The sequence below is a fragment of the Dipteris shenzhenensis genome, chromosome 11 (genome assembly GCF_047967505.1).
Source record: "Dipteris shenzhenensis isolate YYH24624 ecotype China chromosome 11, Dip_SZ_1.0, whole genome shotgun sequence".
In the NCBI taxonomy this organism is placed as follows: domain Eukaryota; kingdom Viridiplantae; phylum Streptophyta; class Polypodiopsida; order Gleicheniales; family Dipteridaceae; genus Dipteris; species Dipteris shenzhenensis.
The window spans coordinates 8,461,055-8,477,951 of NC_141606.1; the positions used below are offsets into that span (position 1 = coordinate 8,461,055).

Genomic DNA, 16,897 nt, shown 5'->3' on the forward strand with positions numbered 1-16,897 from the left:
TATTATCAGGTGCACTAGTTATTAACTTAGCAACAGACACACATAACAAAACATGTACTGACCTTTGAGAAGATCCCGCTAGCTGAATCTGCATCTGTTCTGCTCTGGGACTTCCCTCCATTTCCACGTCGCATTTTGAGACCAGCATCTCAGCCATTCGACGATCCTTGTTTCGTGGACAATCTTTCCACTGATGAGGCTGAAGGCATTCAAAACACAAGCCTTCTCTCGCTTTTTCCCTTTGCTGTGGTTTCACCTGCTTGGCTTGACCACTAGGCTGTGAGGCACTCCCTTTGCTAATCCACTTCTTCTTAAATCCAATTTTCTTTGGGTATCCATACCGAGTCCCAACCTGCACAAACCCACTTGGTCTGTTCCCTTTTGCATCCTCATAGTTCAGGGCTATGGCAATTGCTTCATCTAGCGTGCTCGCATACTTAGCCCGAACTTCCATCTTGATTTGGTCATTCAATCCAAAGGTAAAATCTTTTACTTGGATTGACTGAGGTAGAGGTTCATCAACCTTCATTACACTTTCTTTGAACTTATCAGTGTATTCTGCCACTGATAAATTTCTCTAACAAAGGTTTCGATACTGATCCCAAGCTCGGGATGTGTAGTAGATAATTGGAAGATTATGAACATTTCTGGATCATTGTAAATATTCTAAGTCAAAAGAAGCAATATGTGAAGGGTTCGAAGTGCAAATTCCTTGAGTCATGTCCAAAACATTTCTGGATCATTGTAACTATTCTAAGGTTCGAAGTGCGAAGTCCTTGAGTGAAAGTTGCTTCAAGTTGGGCACACCGGACGTAGTCTTTCTTGATGATGTTGATGTTCGACACATTGTACGTGTTGCTTGAATTTGGATGGATGAGGTCTTTCTTGATAATGTGCTGGTTTCTAGTAGATTATTGGAAGATTATGAACATTTCAGGGTCATTGTAAATATTCTAAGGCAAAAGAAGCAATATGCTAAGGGTTCAAAGTGCAAATTCCTTAAGTGAAAGTTGCTTCATGTCCAAACATTTCTGGATCATTGTAAATATTCTAAGGCAAAATGATCAATATGCTAAGGGTTCAAAGTGCAAAGTCCTTCAGTGAAAGTTGCTTTAGGTTGGACACACAATATTTGGTCTTTCTTGATGATGTATGGGATCAGGTCATCAGAAGAATATGAACATTTTTTGATCGTTGTAAATATTGTAAGGCAAAAGGATAATATGCTAAGGGTTTGAAGTGCGAATTCCTTGAATGAGAGGTGCTTCATGTTGGGCACATCATACGTGTTGCTTGAATTTGGATGGATCAGGTCTTTCTTGATGATGTGCTGGTTTATAGTAGGTAATTGGAAGATTATGAACATTTTTGAATCGTTGTAAAATATTCTATGGCAAAAGAAGCAATATGCTAAGGGTTCGAAGTGCAAATTCCTTGTGTGAAAGTTGCTTCATGTCTAAGCATTTGTAACTATTCTAAGGCAAAAGAAGCAATATGCTAAGGGTTCAAAGAGCAAAGTCCTTGAGTGAAATATGCTTCAGGTTGAACACACCATATGTGTCACTTGAATCTAGATGGATGAGGCCAGGTGTAGGGTGGCTTAAGTAGTGGTCAATTCGTGCGCGTGCGCGTGCACACATGCATGCACATGCACGCAGGCACGCACATACATACATACATACATACAATGTATGTGTGTGTGTGTGTTCACACTCACGCACACAAGCGCACACATATACGTACATGCATGCGTGCGTGCATGTAATGTTGGACACACCATATGTGTCAGTTGAATATAGATGGACAAACATTTTAACAAGATTTGTCAATAAATAAGTAAATGGGAAAAAATTACACACAACACATAGATGCACACACAAACACAGATGCACATGCACACGCACACATGTACGCACGCATGCAAGGGCGCACACACAAGATATATAGACAGGTATGTGCGTGTGTGTGTGATCAATTCTTCTCTTGGTGTTGCTATTGGAATCTTGTATCGTGCTCGTACCATTCGACTCTTTGAGCACTCTTCAGTGAACGTTTTTCTGTACTTTCGAGCTTCTTTGCTTCGGTCTACAGCATCTTTATTCCCTTGGAGACCTTTCTTAGGCTCAGTTGGAAGTTTGTTATTACTGTTTCTACTTTTGAGTAGTAGCTGTCCAACTCTGGGACAGTTGTTAATGTACATCTTTCTTAATGCAAAATTTCTTAAAAAAAAAAGAGTGTGTGTGTGTGGAGGGAGAGAGAGAGAGAGAAAGTTGCATTAACATCTTTGGGAGGCCTCGTAGGTCTATGAGACAAAGTATTGGACTGAGGCAAAGGGCTCGCTAAGGCCTTGGCTGAGTGCTATGCTAATAATCTCAAAAACTCAAACACTCAAAAAAACTAGTGCTCAAAATAGCCATGGTGGCTCTCTGGTGGGATGCGAAGATGTCTCATATTTGTGTCTGTCAAAGTCGTCTCTTGCTGTGGTGGGGGCATGGTCTATGTGATCTTTGTATCCGATGACACCTTAGCTCGGACGGTACCTCAGCTCGGACGGTCCCTTTGAGGAGGGATGAGATATGGTGAACCTCCATCGTACTTGCTTTGGTCACCCTTTGCATTGTGTGTGGTCTTTGCATCTCTGGCTCAAGAGTGACACCTCCCCTCGAACGGTCCCTTTGAGGAGAGTGGAGATAGGCTAAACCTCCATCGTACTTGCTCTGGTTACCCTCTACATCGTGCGTCGTCTTTGCATCTTTGGCTCAGCCGCTCCGCATCCTCTCTTCTCGCTGACTCTCTTGTTAGCTATCTCCTCCTCTACTGAACTATGTCTCGGGGTTGACTCAAATGCTTAGAACTTTGTGACATGTCGCTGTGCTCGATCTATCTCTATGTGATTTGCCACAAAAGGGCTCTCTCTGTGGCACCATGTCTCCATCACATAGAGACCAATAGAGATCTGGTCATTAAAGTGGATCAGCCGTGTGCCCCTCTGCTCGGACGCTCCCTTTGAGGAGAGTTGAGATAGGCTAAACCTCCATGGTACTTGCATTGTGTGTGGTCTTTGCATCTCTGGCTCAAGAGTGACACCTCCCCTCGAACGGTCCCTTTGAGGAGAGTGGAGATAGGCTAAACCTCCATCGTACTTGCTCTGGTTACCCTCTACATCGTGCGTCGTCTCTGCATCTTTGGCTCAGCCGCTGCGCATCCTCTCTTCTCGCTGACTCTCTTGTTAGCTATCTCCTCCTCTACTCCACTATGTCTCGGGGTTGACTCAAATGCTTAGAACTTTGTGACATGTCGCTGTGCTCGATCTATCTCTATGTGAATTGCCACAAAATGGCTCTCTCTGTGGCACCATGTCTCCATCACATAGAGACCAATAGAGATCTGGTCATTAAAGTGGATCAGCCGTGTGCCCCTCTACTCGGACGCTCCCTTTGAGGAGAGTTGAGATAGGCTAAACCTCCATCGTACTTGCTCTGGTTACCCTCTACATTGTGCGCATCTTTGGCTCAGCCGCTCTGCATCCTCTCTTCTCGTTGACTCTCTTGTCAGCCATCTCCTCCTCCTCTACTCCACTATGTCTCGGGGTTGACTCAAATGCTTCGCTGTGCCCGATCTATCTCAGTCTCTTGTTATGCGATTTGCCACAAAAGGGCTCTCTCTGTGGCACCATGTCTCCATCACATAGAGACCAACAGAGATCTGGTTATGAAAGTGGATCAGCCGTGTGCCCCTCTTGAAAGTGATAGTGGTACCGTTCTCGGATCTCATAGTAAAGTGGGCAGGCACATAGGAAATGCTAGTGTGCATAGCTTGCAGATCCGTTGCTCTCTAGGCATGCCTGTGGCTCTCGTTGCCTTGATCCTCTACGTGCGCACCTGTCTGATGGCAATCCTCAATGCATGTGAGACTTGTTTGTCCTCTAGATTCTGGGTCTGATGGTCACTCTATCCTCTGATACTCTCAAGAAGTGATCGTGGTAGAACTAGATCTTGTTGGGGAACTCTTTGTTTCCTCTCCACATCCATGATGTATAGAGCTGGAGAAGAGGATTCTATCCTCGCGACTCTTGTGAACTGAACTGCACTTCAAGAGGGGATTCTTGCATTTTCTTAGATCTTAGACTTTCTCAATCTACCATAGGATTAGAGGTTGATATATATGATAAACGTGAACAACCTGAATATAGTGGTTTACACATTATAAAAATACCTCACATTGACTCAAACATTTCTGATTTGGCAAAATATTTGGGCAGAAAAGAAGTTTTGTATTGATCACTAGGAGACAACAAATGCAGCCTGTATGTGAAGAAACGGAGAACCATGAAAATCAGTGTTCAAAACAGTAAGTCGCCAAAGGGTAGGTCCAGTAGAGGAGAGTACATCTTGACACGAGATCCTGTGTTGGAGAAGATCCACTACTTCACTTCATAAGGGTTCCTCTTTGACAGGGTAAATAGGAGGGAGGTCATGATTCTGCAAACAGCCAGAAATCTCTCTGTAGCTGAAGTTCTTGGCATGTTCATCAGCTTCTTCCTGTAGTTGAGAGAGGGCCTCATTGTAATTATGGATCTGTTGGTCCAGCAGACGCTTTGCCTGCTAACATGAAAATCTTTCCTATTAGTTGACCTCTTAATTTTAAACATTAGTAACATTGTTTTCCAAACCAACATGAGAACACTTCAATGGCACTAATCACATCACTTTGAAATTGGTAACAGTTTCTTGATATCCAGATGGCTCACAATGCTTGGGTAACCCTGAGGGTTAGCCAAGAGGAGTGAGGAGTTTTGAGGGAGTCCCCAAGGAGGATTGCCTTCCACAACCTGAATCTGGATGTACTTCCAAACTTTCCTGGCTTCGGGGCATGTGATGAAAAGATGAAATATGTCTTCCTTTTTGGAGGGGCATGTTTTGTAGAGTCCAGACCTTTACCTTGGACTCCAAGAGCCAGAGCGTTTGCTATAATCTTGTAGCTGTAGTTGAGCATTGTGAGGGGTCTCAAGTTTCTCAGTTGGGTTTTTTCCCCTTCCTTGGGAATAAGTTTATAACTCCTCCATTTAAATGGCCAAGGAGGGAACCACATGCCAGGTTCTCATTCCAAACTTTGAGGAGACATGGACCAACTATGTATTAGAAACATTTGTAAAATTCACATGGGTGCCCATCCTCCCCAAGTGTCTTGCCTTCAGTCATGGCAAAGGTTGCTTATTTTAGTTCTGGAAGAAATAGGTCCTTGTCAAGGTAAACTCTGTCATCCCTGGCACTGTAACCTTTCTTGTCTTGGCCCCTCCTGCACTTCCTTCTTGCTTCTGTGGTGTTGTTGGTATCATTGTCAACATTGCGAAGCATGCCTTGAAAGTGGTGTCTTATGTACTCCAAGTTTTCCTCAATTGAGGCCATTGCCTTTGTTGAGAAGGGGGATTTCCTCTTGGGTTCTCTTTCTCCTGACAAGTTTGAAGTTTTCTTTAGTCGGTCTATCTATTTTCCTTGACCACCAATCCCTGTAGTACACCTTGGAATCTAGCTTGATTTGCTCTTGTACCCTCAGTTCCTTCCTCTTTGGTACCAGTTCTTCTTGGGCTCAAGAGTCTTGTGATCTAGTCTTCTCTTCTAGGTCCTCAATAGTCTTTTTGATGCTATCCATTCTCTTGGCACGTATTTTTTCTTGCTTTTTAAAGAATTTCTTGATGTTTTTGATAGCACTCAACCAAGCCTCTTTAGCTGACATGTCAAAGGAAAAGGCGTTTGCCCATACTTGCGTTATCTCTTGTTGAACAGACTTACGAGAAATGAGTTTGGGGTCTGCCTTGAACGAGGAAGGGCTCTTTCTACCTTTGCCAAAATCAAGTGTTGTTAAGATAGGTTTGTGGTCCGAGAGAGCTAGTGTAGAGAAAGTTGTAGTCTTGGAGGACGTTGTCCAATGTCTGTGAGAGCAAGCTCTGTGAGATATATATATTCTGTCGAGCCTTGCTTCTCTTCTAGCCTCCCCATTTTGTCAGTTGCTCCAAGGAAATACTCCTGGGATACTTGAGTCTACCAGTTGGAGATTTTCCTTCAGTTCCTCCCAAGCTAGTAGGAGCTCAACCCCTCAGAGTGGAGCCCTTCATTAACCACTTGTCACTAGAGAGCTCAACCATATTGAAGTCACTTAGCATTATAGTATCTAGTCCCACTCCGTTCAGTTCCTCCCAAGCTAGTAGGAGCTCAACCCCTCTCAGAGTGGAGCCCTTCATTAACCACTTGTCACTAGAGAGCTCAACCATATTGAAGTCACTTAGCATTATAGTATCTAGTCCCACTCCGTTGAGTTCCTCCCAAGTAACTCTTCTTGACTGTGCACCTCTTGGGGCATAAGTGTAAATGATATGTTTTTGATGCTACAGGACATGGAGATCCATCTACCATCTTGATCAGTTTGGCTATCTAGGATCCCCTCACTGAGATTTGAGAATGGCTGTGCCACCTTTACCATTTTCATGACTAGTAAAGAACCAGAGTCTTCTTTTGTCTACCTCTTTAAGTCTTTGTTCAAGAGTCTCATTAGTGACTTTAACTTCTTGGAGGGCGAGAAAGGTTGGGGAGAGAGCATTTGGTCTAAGCCAAAAGGCAAGTTCGTGTCCTCTCATAGGATCAGTTAGGCCGCAGACATTTAAAGAAAGGCAAGAAATGGGTTTACTTACCATTCTTGTTTTTTCCCTTTTTGCCTTGAGGGCAAGTTTCTTTGGGGGGGTATTCTGACCCTTTATCTGGGATATTCTTCTTTTATTCTGAATAGTGGCTTGAGCTACAATTTTGGGAGCGCTCTTTGCAGCTGTGGTCGTAGGCAGCTCTTTTTCTGAGTTCTCGGCTCAGAATCGCTCATGTTTGAATCTTTTTGGTTTACCTCATCCTCAAACTCTTGCGACTAGCCTGGCTTGACGTCTTCATTTGTGTTAGCTTGGTCTATCCACAGTTCAGTCTCTTGATCAATTAGTGGGTCCCAGAAGAAAGTTGCTTCTACACTTGGAGTGCGAGGAGGATGCCGAGAAAAGTGGGGGAGGGATAAAAAAGTCCTCCTTTAAAGCTTTGAAGTATGCCCTTGTAAGAGGTACCCTTGTGAGAGGGCCTCTGATCCTTTGCCTCTTCTGTTGGGGGAAGAGATTTTTCAGTTTTCCAGTCGCTCTAGTCTAAGGGGTTCTTCCTCCGACGCCTCTGTTATATTCTCCCTCTGTCAGGGACCCACGGTGAGAGACAGATCTTGTATTCTTAGATCCATATTTCTCCTATCCATGTTGTAATCATGCAAACAACCAACGGGACTAGCAATCCCAGGACTAGCAGTCCCATCAGTCGGTCTGTTGACTGTCAGTACATTTCAAAATGCTTCTTCACCATTCTTAGTATCAACTAAAAGAGAGGTATCTATCTCCATCTTTGAATTGCTAATGGAACCGAAGTCAGGTTTGAGGGGGGGGGAGGGGAGCAAAGTGCGAGTGTCTTAGGTCAAGGGAGTCGCCACCAAGTCTATCTCCATCTCCATCTTTCATCCTCAAGCGATTTGGCAAAATATGGAGTCGTTTCTTCCCAATTCCATAGATTTTCCTGCCTTTGTACAACCAAGGAGTCTTTTATCACTCAAGGTAGTAATTTGATCACTTTGTAATCCAAGAAAGATAATGAAAAAAGTATGCACGATCTTAGATATGAAGTCTTTTATCTATGGTGTATCGACCTTCGGAATTTTTAGAATGATTGAACATAAGCTGAAAACAAAAAGCGGGGAGTTGAATTGCCTTTTTTTCTTTTAGTTTCAAAAGAGAGTTTGATTGAGTATGCATGTGCTTTCCAAGTTAGGAATGTAATTTTGCATCTTTGTAGGAAGCGGTACATAAGTGTAAGGGTAAGGGGTCCTTTTAGTTCTTTATGTTTTAAATGAGAGAGAGAGAGAGAGAGAGAGAGAGAGAGAGAGAGAGAGAGATTTTATTCCTGTTTTTTGGAAGATTTTGTTTCTTGATTTGCTTGTTTAATTTTGCTTAGTCACCTTTTTCCTTTCTTCTTCCTTTCTTGTTTTCTTTATCTTTTGTTTATTTGACGTATTTTAGTAAGCACTGGGTTTGTCCAAGAGATTCCACGGGTCTTTAGAAACCTAGTATAGCTGCTCATGCTTGGGCACTAATGACGACATAAGTGTTGCTTTGCTTGCTAAGTATGTCTTCCTTTTGTTTCAAAAAAGTTTTTATTGCCTCTTTTTTCTTCTCTTTCGTTTTCTCTTTTATTTTTGAACTTTAGAACAAAAAATCTAAATTTGTATGATTGGATATATTCTAGTCTTACAAAGGTATATATATAGATCCAACCGTATGATACGGTTGATCTCATCTCGCTCGCATGAGAGAGAGAGAGAGAGAGAGAGAGAGAGCATAACGACTAGTACATACAAAGATGGCTATAATATGTGTGTCTATTAAGAAAACCAGTATAGCTGCTTATGCTTGGAGTGGATGATGGCATAATTGTTGCTTTCCATGTCTTCCTTTTGTTTTTCAAAAAATTTTGTTTCCTCTTTTTTCTTCTCTTTCATTTTCTCTTTTATTTTTTGTGTAAATTTTTGGACTTTAGAACAACAAATTATAAATTTGTACGATTGGATATATTCTAGCGTTACAAACGTGTATAACGGGTGTGTGTGTGTGTGTGTGGATAGACATAGACGTAGACGTAGATAGACAGACAGATAGATAGACAGATAGATAGTGTGCGTGCGCGCGCACACACACACAGAGTATCCTCTCTCTTCCCTTTTTAAAGAAAAGGTTTGCTAGCTACAGCCAACGCTTATGCAGTGGAATAAAGAAAGTCTTTGTTGTGATAGATCTCACAACAAAGAACTTTGTAGGCCGACTCATGTTGTACATGTAAAAATATCAGTTATCACCAGAATATGTCCTTGAAGTTCTAATCAGGAATTTTATTAAATTACTGTCCCATACAAGTAGGATATGAGAAAAGTCACAATAATACTATTGTTCTTTGTAACAAATCATTGTTCATATTCTTTTTCTTAAGTGTGAATGATCCTATATTCTGCTAAATGGTTGGTTGCTGAGAATGGTCTAATACTCATTTCTTCTGCAGTTAGAGTATACATACATTTCATTTACTGGCATACCAGTCATTCCTTATAAAATTTCTTTGAAAATCTAAAAACAAAATAGTTTGCATTGAGGGTCTAACATTAAAGTCAAGAGTTAATTGAATTTCACTATCATACCAGTAATTCCTTACACGATTTCTTGAAAATGAAAAAACAATATAGTTTGCACTACAGAAATTTACTTCTCTGGAAGGTTTAATAATTAAAAGTCAAGAATTGTATGCTTAGTTACTATTTGTTATCATTTCATGCCACAATTTTGTTGTTTCTTTCTTTCCAAAATATTCTCCAATCCTGTTGATTAGCCTTCTCCTTCAGTGCTAGCCTTCATCATGGCTGAGTCTGCCCTTCACCTCCGGAGTGCCGACAGAAACTCAGTACGAAGACTTTGTATAAATGGATGCTCAAGTATGTGTGGGTGTGTGGATTTGTATGTGTGAGAGCATATTTTTATACTATGGTCTACACCCACTGTTGGGCGCTGATGACGTCAGTGGGGATGTCATAGTAGCTAGTCCCTGCTATGCATGATGGAGTTTATGGTTTTCAACCTTGTGAGTGACTATCATGAGATTGAAACTGCACTATGTTGTGTTTTTAGAGGATGAGTTTGGGAATGTTCCTGGATTCATCTAGGTATATTCTCCAATCCTGTTGGCTTAATCAGATAGTCTCTATTTGTTCCCTTTTTAGTTGGTATGGCATAATTGTACATAAACTCAGGAGTGCTGAGGAAATTTGGCAAGCGTGATCAATATTGAGCAAACTAGGTTTTTCGGTAATCCCATATGTCTGATGTGATCAATATGGAGCAAACCGGGTTTGATAATCCCATACTCCGTGAAGAAATAGCTTTTTTTAATGCAGAAAGATTTCAGTGTTGAATGCAATCCCATCTTAGCCATCCCATTTGTCATCTTTTGCTTTGGATTTTGATCTCAGCCCTGACAATCTTTACATGGTACCAGCCTGCACAACAGATTGTTAGTATCTGTTCGATCCTTTTTAATTGAGGGGCATCCCGTACGAAAACTTAAGATTGCTAAGGACATTTGGCTAATGTGATCAGTAATTGAGCAAAATAGTATCTGTTCGATCGTTTTTAATTGAGGGGCATCTAGTACGAAAACTTAAGACTGCTTAGGACACAAACTAGATCTGGTAAATCCCATGTGTAGCTTCCATGATTTTGATTAAGGAAAGAGCTAGTTTTAGGCAGAAAGATTTCAATGTTAAATGTGATTTCATTTTTAGACACATCAAATCATTAAAATTTTTCTTTTAAAGGAAAGGCTGGCAGCCTCTTTTGCAATGCTTTGAAAGAGCCTTTTTGATTCTTGAACTTGTTTCCTTGACTGAATAGCTGCTTCATATGCCTGATGAGAAGCTATTTGAGGCAGCTTGACTCTTGAACATCAATAATATTCTTCTCACTCATTTTATGGTCTTGTCATGGAAAGGCTAGTTGCTTTAAATGGATGCTGTCTCACTTAACGGCTCAATCTTTACGCATTTCTGCAACTATGGCCTTTAGGCATTTAACTGTTCAATTGCACCCTCTTGTGCGATGAGAATGCAATTTTAAATTTTTTTTTTATATTGCTTATCCTTAATGCCTTCTATCTCTATCCATTGGGTTACGGATTTCATAGGTCTGACTTTCTTGTTTTCTACGCAGGAGAAGACTCAGAGACGGACAGTGAAGAGTCAGATGTTAGTGGTTCAGAGGGAGATGACACTTCGTGGATTTCCTGGTTCTGCGGTTTGAGAGGCAATGAATTTTTCTGTGAGGTGGATGATGAATACATCCAAGACGATTTCAATCTGAGTGGGTTAAGCAGTCAAGTGCCTTATTATGAATATGCCCTGGATCTCATTTTGGATGCGGAGCCTCCTAATGGTAATATTTCTCATCTTGTGTCTTGAAGCCCTTATTGGAAGGCAGGGTCTTTGAAGATTCCAATGGGTTGGTCTCGCCTCGTGCTTTTGAGAATGGAGGAAATTGTGAATCATAAAGTCATTATTATATAACAAGTATAGCGGAAGATGGCTTTTAAGCTTTGCATGTTTGATAAACTACTACAATCTACAATAGAGATAGGTGCCAGTTATGTGGGTCTGTAATGAAGATTTACCGAATTTCATCTGGCTTTTAGCACCTTCTGTGTGCATATTGTAGCATGGACGTCTCGATGATGATAGAAGTGTCAACTTCAGTTCTCATGAAAAGCTCTATCACATACATGCAATCGATAAAACCTAATGGCAGCCTGTGCTGTTGGCAGAGGTTTTAGGTGGTTCTATCCTTTGCAGATATGAAGTATCTTTTGTGTGTTTGATTCTATGATACGCAGAGCAGCTGATGCTCTCCAAGCCTGTAGGGCTTGTCAATCAACACACACTGCCTTTTACAGATGCAGACCTAGGGCCCTCATCACCTACCATCTCCACAAATCTGCATTTTTTCTTCGGCTTGGACTCGAGTCTGCAACCAATTAACTACTAAATTAAGTCAGCAATACCTAACATCCCTTCTCAAGCTGAAGCAGTTACCAAGCTTGCTCAGATGTGGATTATGAAGCACACTCAAACAAGTATGGATCAAATGAAGATCATAGAGGCTACTGGAACTGAGAATCAGCAGGTGATCAAAACCGTTTTCTTCTTACCTTGTGGGAGCAGTTGTTGAAGATCCAATACTACTACTATGGTAAACAAAACCTGCTCATGCTGGAGCTATACCACCACAAAAGAATTTGAAACTTAACTGGACCCAAGATAACATAACGGTAGACAATTGCACTACAGTCATACAGGTAATTGCTCTACCTCTAGGCTCTGAGCAAGGTTCAGCAAAATTGTCATTCACAAAAGTTGTAAACTCTCTCTGTGGCTCTTCTTGCACATAGCCGTTATGACCTCTTCCGCTGCATGTCAGGATTGTTGAAGAAGTGAAAGGAAAGCATGAAGCTGAACACAAAACGAGAGAATGCTCGCTTATGGAATGAAGAAAGGTGAGGTCCATATGTAGGCACCTCTACATGAGCCACCAAGCTCCACAATCATCTCCTCAATCATCTCCTCAATCAGCTCCTAGAGTCTCTCAATCATCCTATGTGGCATCTACCACGACCTAACAGTGCTTATGGGCACCTAACTGTGCCTCTAGCACACACACATAGAACCCAAGGTGTGCCTGGGGCATACACCTTGAGATATCCCATCAAACCTCCCCTCAAGGGAATGCCTCAGGCTATGTCAAGGATACATCTAGTCTCATAGTTTCTCATGCCATCTCATGGTGGTCAAGGATAAATCTATGGCTAGGATCTCATGCTAGCAAGGTTTCCAAGGGTGTGAAGTAAACGAAGGGATACATAAGACCTTCCAATGGTTATCTCCCTTGCATGTACATGCACACAATGTCTGCAGGAGGTACCATGGAGGAAAACACATACACATGGCCTACATCATATGGTGTTCAGAGGTGTTTACAAAGAACACGATAGTTTATTTCATTAATTTTGGAGGACTATCCAGGCAGAGTACCATGACTTAACATAAAAGACAGATCTAGAGCATATATGGAGATGGTTCAAAAAGCATAATCATCATAGGAGGCCTCATCTTGTGGAGGCACATCAACTGAAAGTAAATTGGCAGTTTCTGGTTTTGTAGTTGCTTCCTTTTTGGCCTTACAAAACTTTTCATGGTGATTGTTTTTGCCACAATATTTGCAAGGATTGATCTTGAAGCAATCTTTTGAGAGGTGATTAGTCTTTCCACAATGTTTGCAAGGTTGAAACTTGCCCATTTGAGTTTTTATGGCATAGGCTGTGTCATTGTCTCTCCAGAGTTTCTTGTGCCTTTCTTTTTCTTGAAGAGCAGTAATAAGACCTTCAAGAGTAGGATTAGGAAGATTTTTCAATGTGGTAACAACATGATCATAATCTTCAGGCATACTTTTGAGCAATACTGCCATTGCATCATCTGTAGTGATTGGAGAGTTGATAGAAGCAAAAGCGGCTGTTGCGCGGGTCTGTGGGCACCATTGCCTAATTGCTCTGACGTGGAAGGTCACCCATACGAAGGGTCTCTTGGGCAGAAAGGGGCAAAATGGAGAGGAAGGTGAAGAAGAAGAAGAAGATGACATGGCATAATTGGGCTCAAGGAGGATCATAGTGCTCTGATACCATGTTGAAGAAGTGAAAGGAAAGCATGAAGCTGAACACAAAACAAGAGAATGCTTGCTTATGGAATGAAGAAAGGTGAGGTCCATATGTAGGCACCTTTACATGAGCCACCAAGCTCCACAGTCATCTCCTCAATCATCTCCTCAATCAGCTCCTAGAATCTCTCAATCATCCTATGTGGCATCTACCACCACCTAACAGTGCTTATGGGCACCTAACTGTGCCTCTAGCACACACATAGAACCCATGGTGTGCCTGGGGCATACACCTTGAGATATCCCATCAAGGATTTCTTTAGTGCATAGGAGCCTTCATCATTATTTTTCAGCTTGTCTGACTTCTCATCCAAAAGTTTCTGAAAGCACCACTTCTCTTTTTGTTTTCCATGATAGCAATTGCCACAAGCAGAAGACTTGTCATCCTTTTTCAGCTTTCTTGCAAGAACCTCCTGCACTAGACCCTGTCTTTGATGTCTTTATTCATAGAACAGCAAGTCTATTAAGGCATTCAAGCTCTTGTGTAGGGATAACCCTTAGTGTTGTGACCGACGATGGGTAAATGCCCTGCAAACTAGTTAGAAACATTGCAATTGCATCCTCATCACTAACTTCTGCATTGATAGGCCTAGATCCTGGCCCAAAGACCTCCCAACAGGCGCCTTACTGCAGCATACATCTTGCCTCTGTCCAGGCCTCTTGCAGCCTCTGGATCCTTTGCTGCAGGTCCGTACAGCCCCTGAAAACAGCCCGTACAGGTCCATACCGTTGCTGATGTCACCTGCCATGTCATCGCATTGTTCCATACCGGATTTCCTGTGCAGATCTGCTCCACCTTGTCTCTGACAGCCTGCTGGCCCTTCCGTACCAGATCTGTCTTTCAGGAGAGCTTCGATCTGCCAGGTACTCCCTTGAACCTGCTGCCCACATGTTGCAGCCCCATGCAACATGGCAGCTAAACTGCTGCCGGCTCACCCCCCATGCTCTCTTCAAATGGGGCTTACGAATGGAGAGGTGACAATACAATTCTAACAGCTCACACCCAGAAATAGCAACTAGCTTGGTTTCTAAAAATTTGCCCATGATCCCCCTACCTTGTCAATTATTAAATCATCTTTAGAAGTCAATTTTAGGGTTGACTAGACATTTGGAGCCTAAAAATGTAAGCTAGAGAGAGCATTAGGCACCCCAAAGTTTGCACACGAGCTCTGTATAAGTGCGCAATAGTGACTGGAGTGCGGCACCTACAGGGGAGCACATGTTGGAGCTGATAGATTGCGATTTGGAAAAACATTTAAGGATGATGTGGAAAGAAGTGTGATTCATCCTCTCTCTCTCTCTCTCTCTCTCTCTCTCTCTCCCCCCCCCCCCCCTCTCCAGCTCCTCTAAGCCATCACTGTGCCATGGTGTGGAACAAAATCCTGTCCCCCCTGCTCTCTCCAACAGCTCACGGCAGGGAGCCTTGATTGTCGCAGGCCTCTTCCAGGCGCCGTGTGCAGCCCTTGAGAAGTGCGCAACATGCGCATTGCCTTGTAGGGTCCCTACAGGGCCCCCGACGTGCTCCAGGTGCCACGGATTCAATTTACACTTTCAGCATTTGGGGAAAGCAGGCCCTGGAAACAGCCATGGCAGCCCTACCAACAGGAACAGGTCACAAGGGTACCTCAGATGTGATTACTTGCCTCAACAAGATATGCCTCGTGCTGATATAAAAAATTGACATCTTGGATGTTGGGGTAAAGGCACTATGGCCACCCCCGTAGAGTTAGTACACTTAAGTACAGTTAGTACTTTTATTGTTAAGTACACTAAGTACGGTGTACTTAGTGTTGTAACCTTATCCATTGATATAAAAGGTTGACTGTGTGCTAGGGGAGGCACACACATACTTCTTATCCCCACACTCTTGTGTCTACCTTGTGTGTCGGTGTGCTCTCTCTTTCTCTCTCTTTCTCTCTCACTCCCACCTCACAAGTGGTATCAGAGCCTGAGCCTGCCCATCTCCCTCCCATTCGTCTAGCAACAGCGCCTTCAAGCCAGCAGCAGCCTAAGCTGCTGCATTTCGTCGCCAGCAGCAGCGATCTGTTGCTTCAGCAGGGCCGGCAGCATCCAGCGCAGCCAGCGCTAGCAGCCAGTGAGGCCAGCCAGCGACAGCAGCGCCACCAGCGATGCCAGCAAAAGCGGCCAGCGTCGCCCACACAGGCGACGCCTTCAGCTGGCCGCCAAGTCGCCACATAGGCGACGCCTCCAGCGGGCCGCCAAGTCGCCACATAGGCGACGCCTCCAGCGCGCAGCCAAGTCGCCTCACAGGCGACACCTTCAGCAGTCCGCCGTCAGCTCGCCACATAGGCGAGAAACCCGCATCAGCCCGCCAAGCCTACGAGCTCCCGTGAGGAGTTCTCCAACTGCTCCGGCAGTGTTACAGGTATACGTGCAGCCTTCGAGCTCATTGTGAGTATTACTGGTATTGGGGGAAGCAGATAACAGTCTATGCCTACTGTGTGAGGAAATCCTCAACATTGAATTGCAGAATCAAGGGGCTTTTGTAGCTAGTGCCAAGTATTGGCTTGTATACGCACGCATTGCGTTTATCCTCCTATTTGGAGTTGATTCTTGCAGGATTCGTATGCATTTGTTGACCTACGGGACAGTGGAAGATGCATCGAGTACTACATTGTAGACTTGAGCACTGAATGTGCCAGTCAAATTGGGGGTTTTGCAATTGGATGCATATCAGTGCGGGGGGATGCAATTAAATGCCTTACAGTGGTCAGTGAAGCGGTAAATGCACTCAAATTCTGAGAATTTTTTTTCTTCCAGTCAAGGGGCTTTTGCCTAAATCCTACTCTAAACTGTGTTATACAGTTTTAGTGGTATCTTGAAGCTTGAAGTTGACAGGTTTGAACAGTCAAACAGTCATTTACTGATTCTGTACTTTCTGGTACAGTCAGGTACTGTTCTGTATCAACTGTGGGGCTGATTACAGTCATTGTACAGAAGTACAGAGTGCAAAATACACTGCTGTTTTTCACTGTAATTGCAGGGCAGATGCTGCTTTAATATCAGAGTACTGCTGATTGTACAACAGTGCATTTAAGGATGCAAACACAGTTGCCGTTCGGATACTGCAGCAAGCAGTAAACAGTTATAATTCTCTGTTTAATTGGGAGAAACATTTGCAGGTACAGTTCCTGTTGTTCCGCTGCAGGAATTAAATTTTTTGAGCACAGTTCAAGTGCCTGTGTGCACTTGGTTTGCAAGGAGTCAGGCACTCAAGTGTGGGTTATATTTTCTTGCTGATTGTAATGGCTTCATCCTCGGAGTCCTCTCTTCTTAATATTAAGAAGTTGCAGGGTGCTGCTAACTACCCAATGTGGAAAAAGATGGTCCTGAATGTGCTAATCCTCAGGCAGTTTCATGCTCCTATTATGCACAAAGGTGTGAAACCCACTGGCACATCTGATGATGCTTGGGCACTGGCCGATCTGTCAGCAAAGTCCATAATTGAATTGTCACTCCATGAGAGTGTTGTTTGGAATGTGGATGGTGAAAAAACAGCCTGGGGTG

The 16,897-nt window shown here is 43.1% G+C and overlaps 1 protein-coding gene across 1 annotated transcript in view; it reads left to right on the forward strand.

Moving 5' to 3' along the window:
- Positions 1 to 16,897, forward strand: part of LOC147896580 (putative casein kinase II subunit beta-4) — a 64,271-nt gene that overhangs the window by 11,573 nt on the left and 35,801 nt on the right. Inside the window, exon 2 of the mRNA XM_087381600.1 lies at positions 10,820 to 11,041. Coding sequence (XP_087237726.1) covers positions 10,820 to 11,041 — 222 coding nt within the window. The remainder of the gene's footprint in view (positions 1 to 10,819; positions 11,042 to 16,897) is intronic.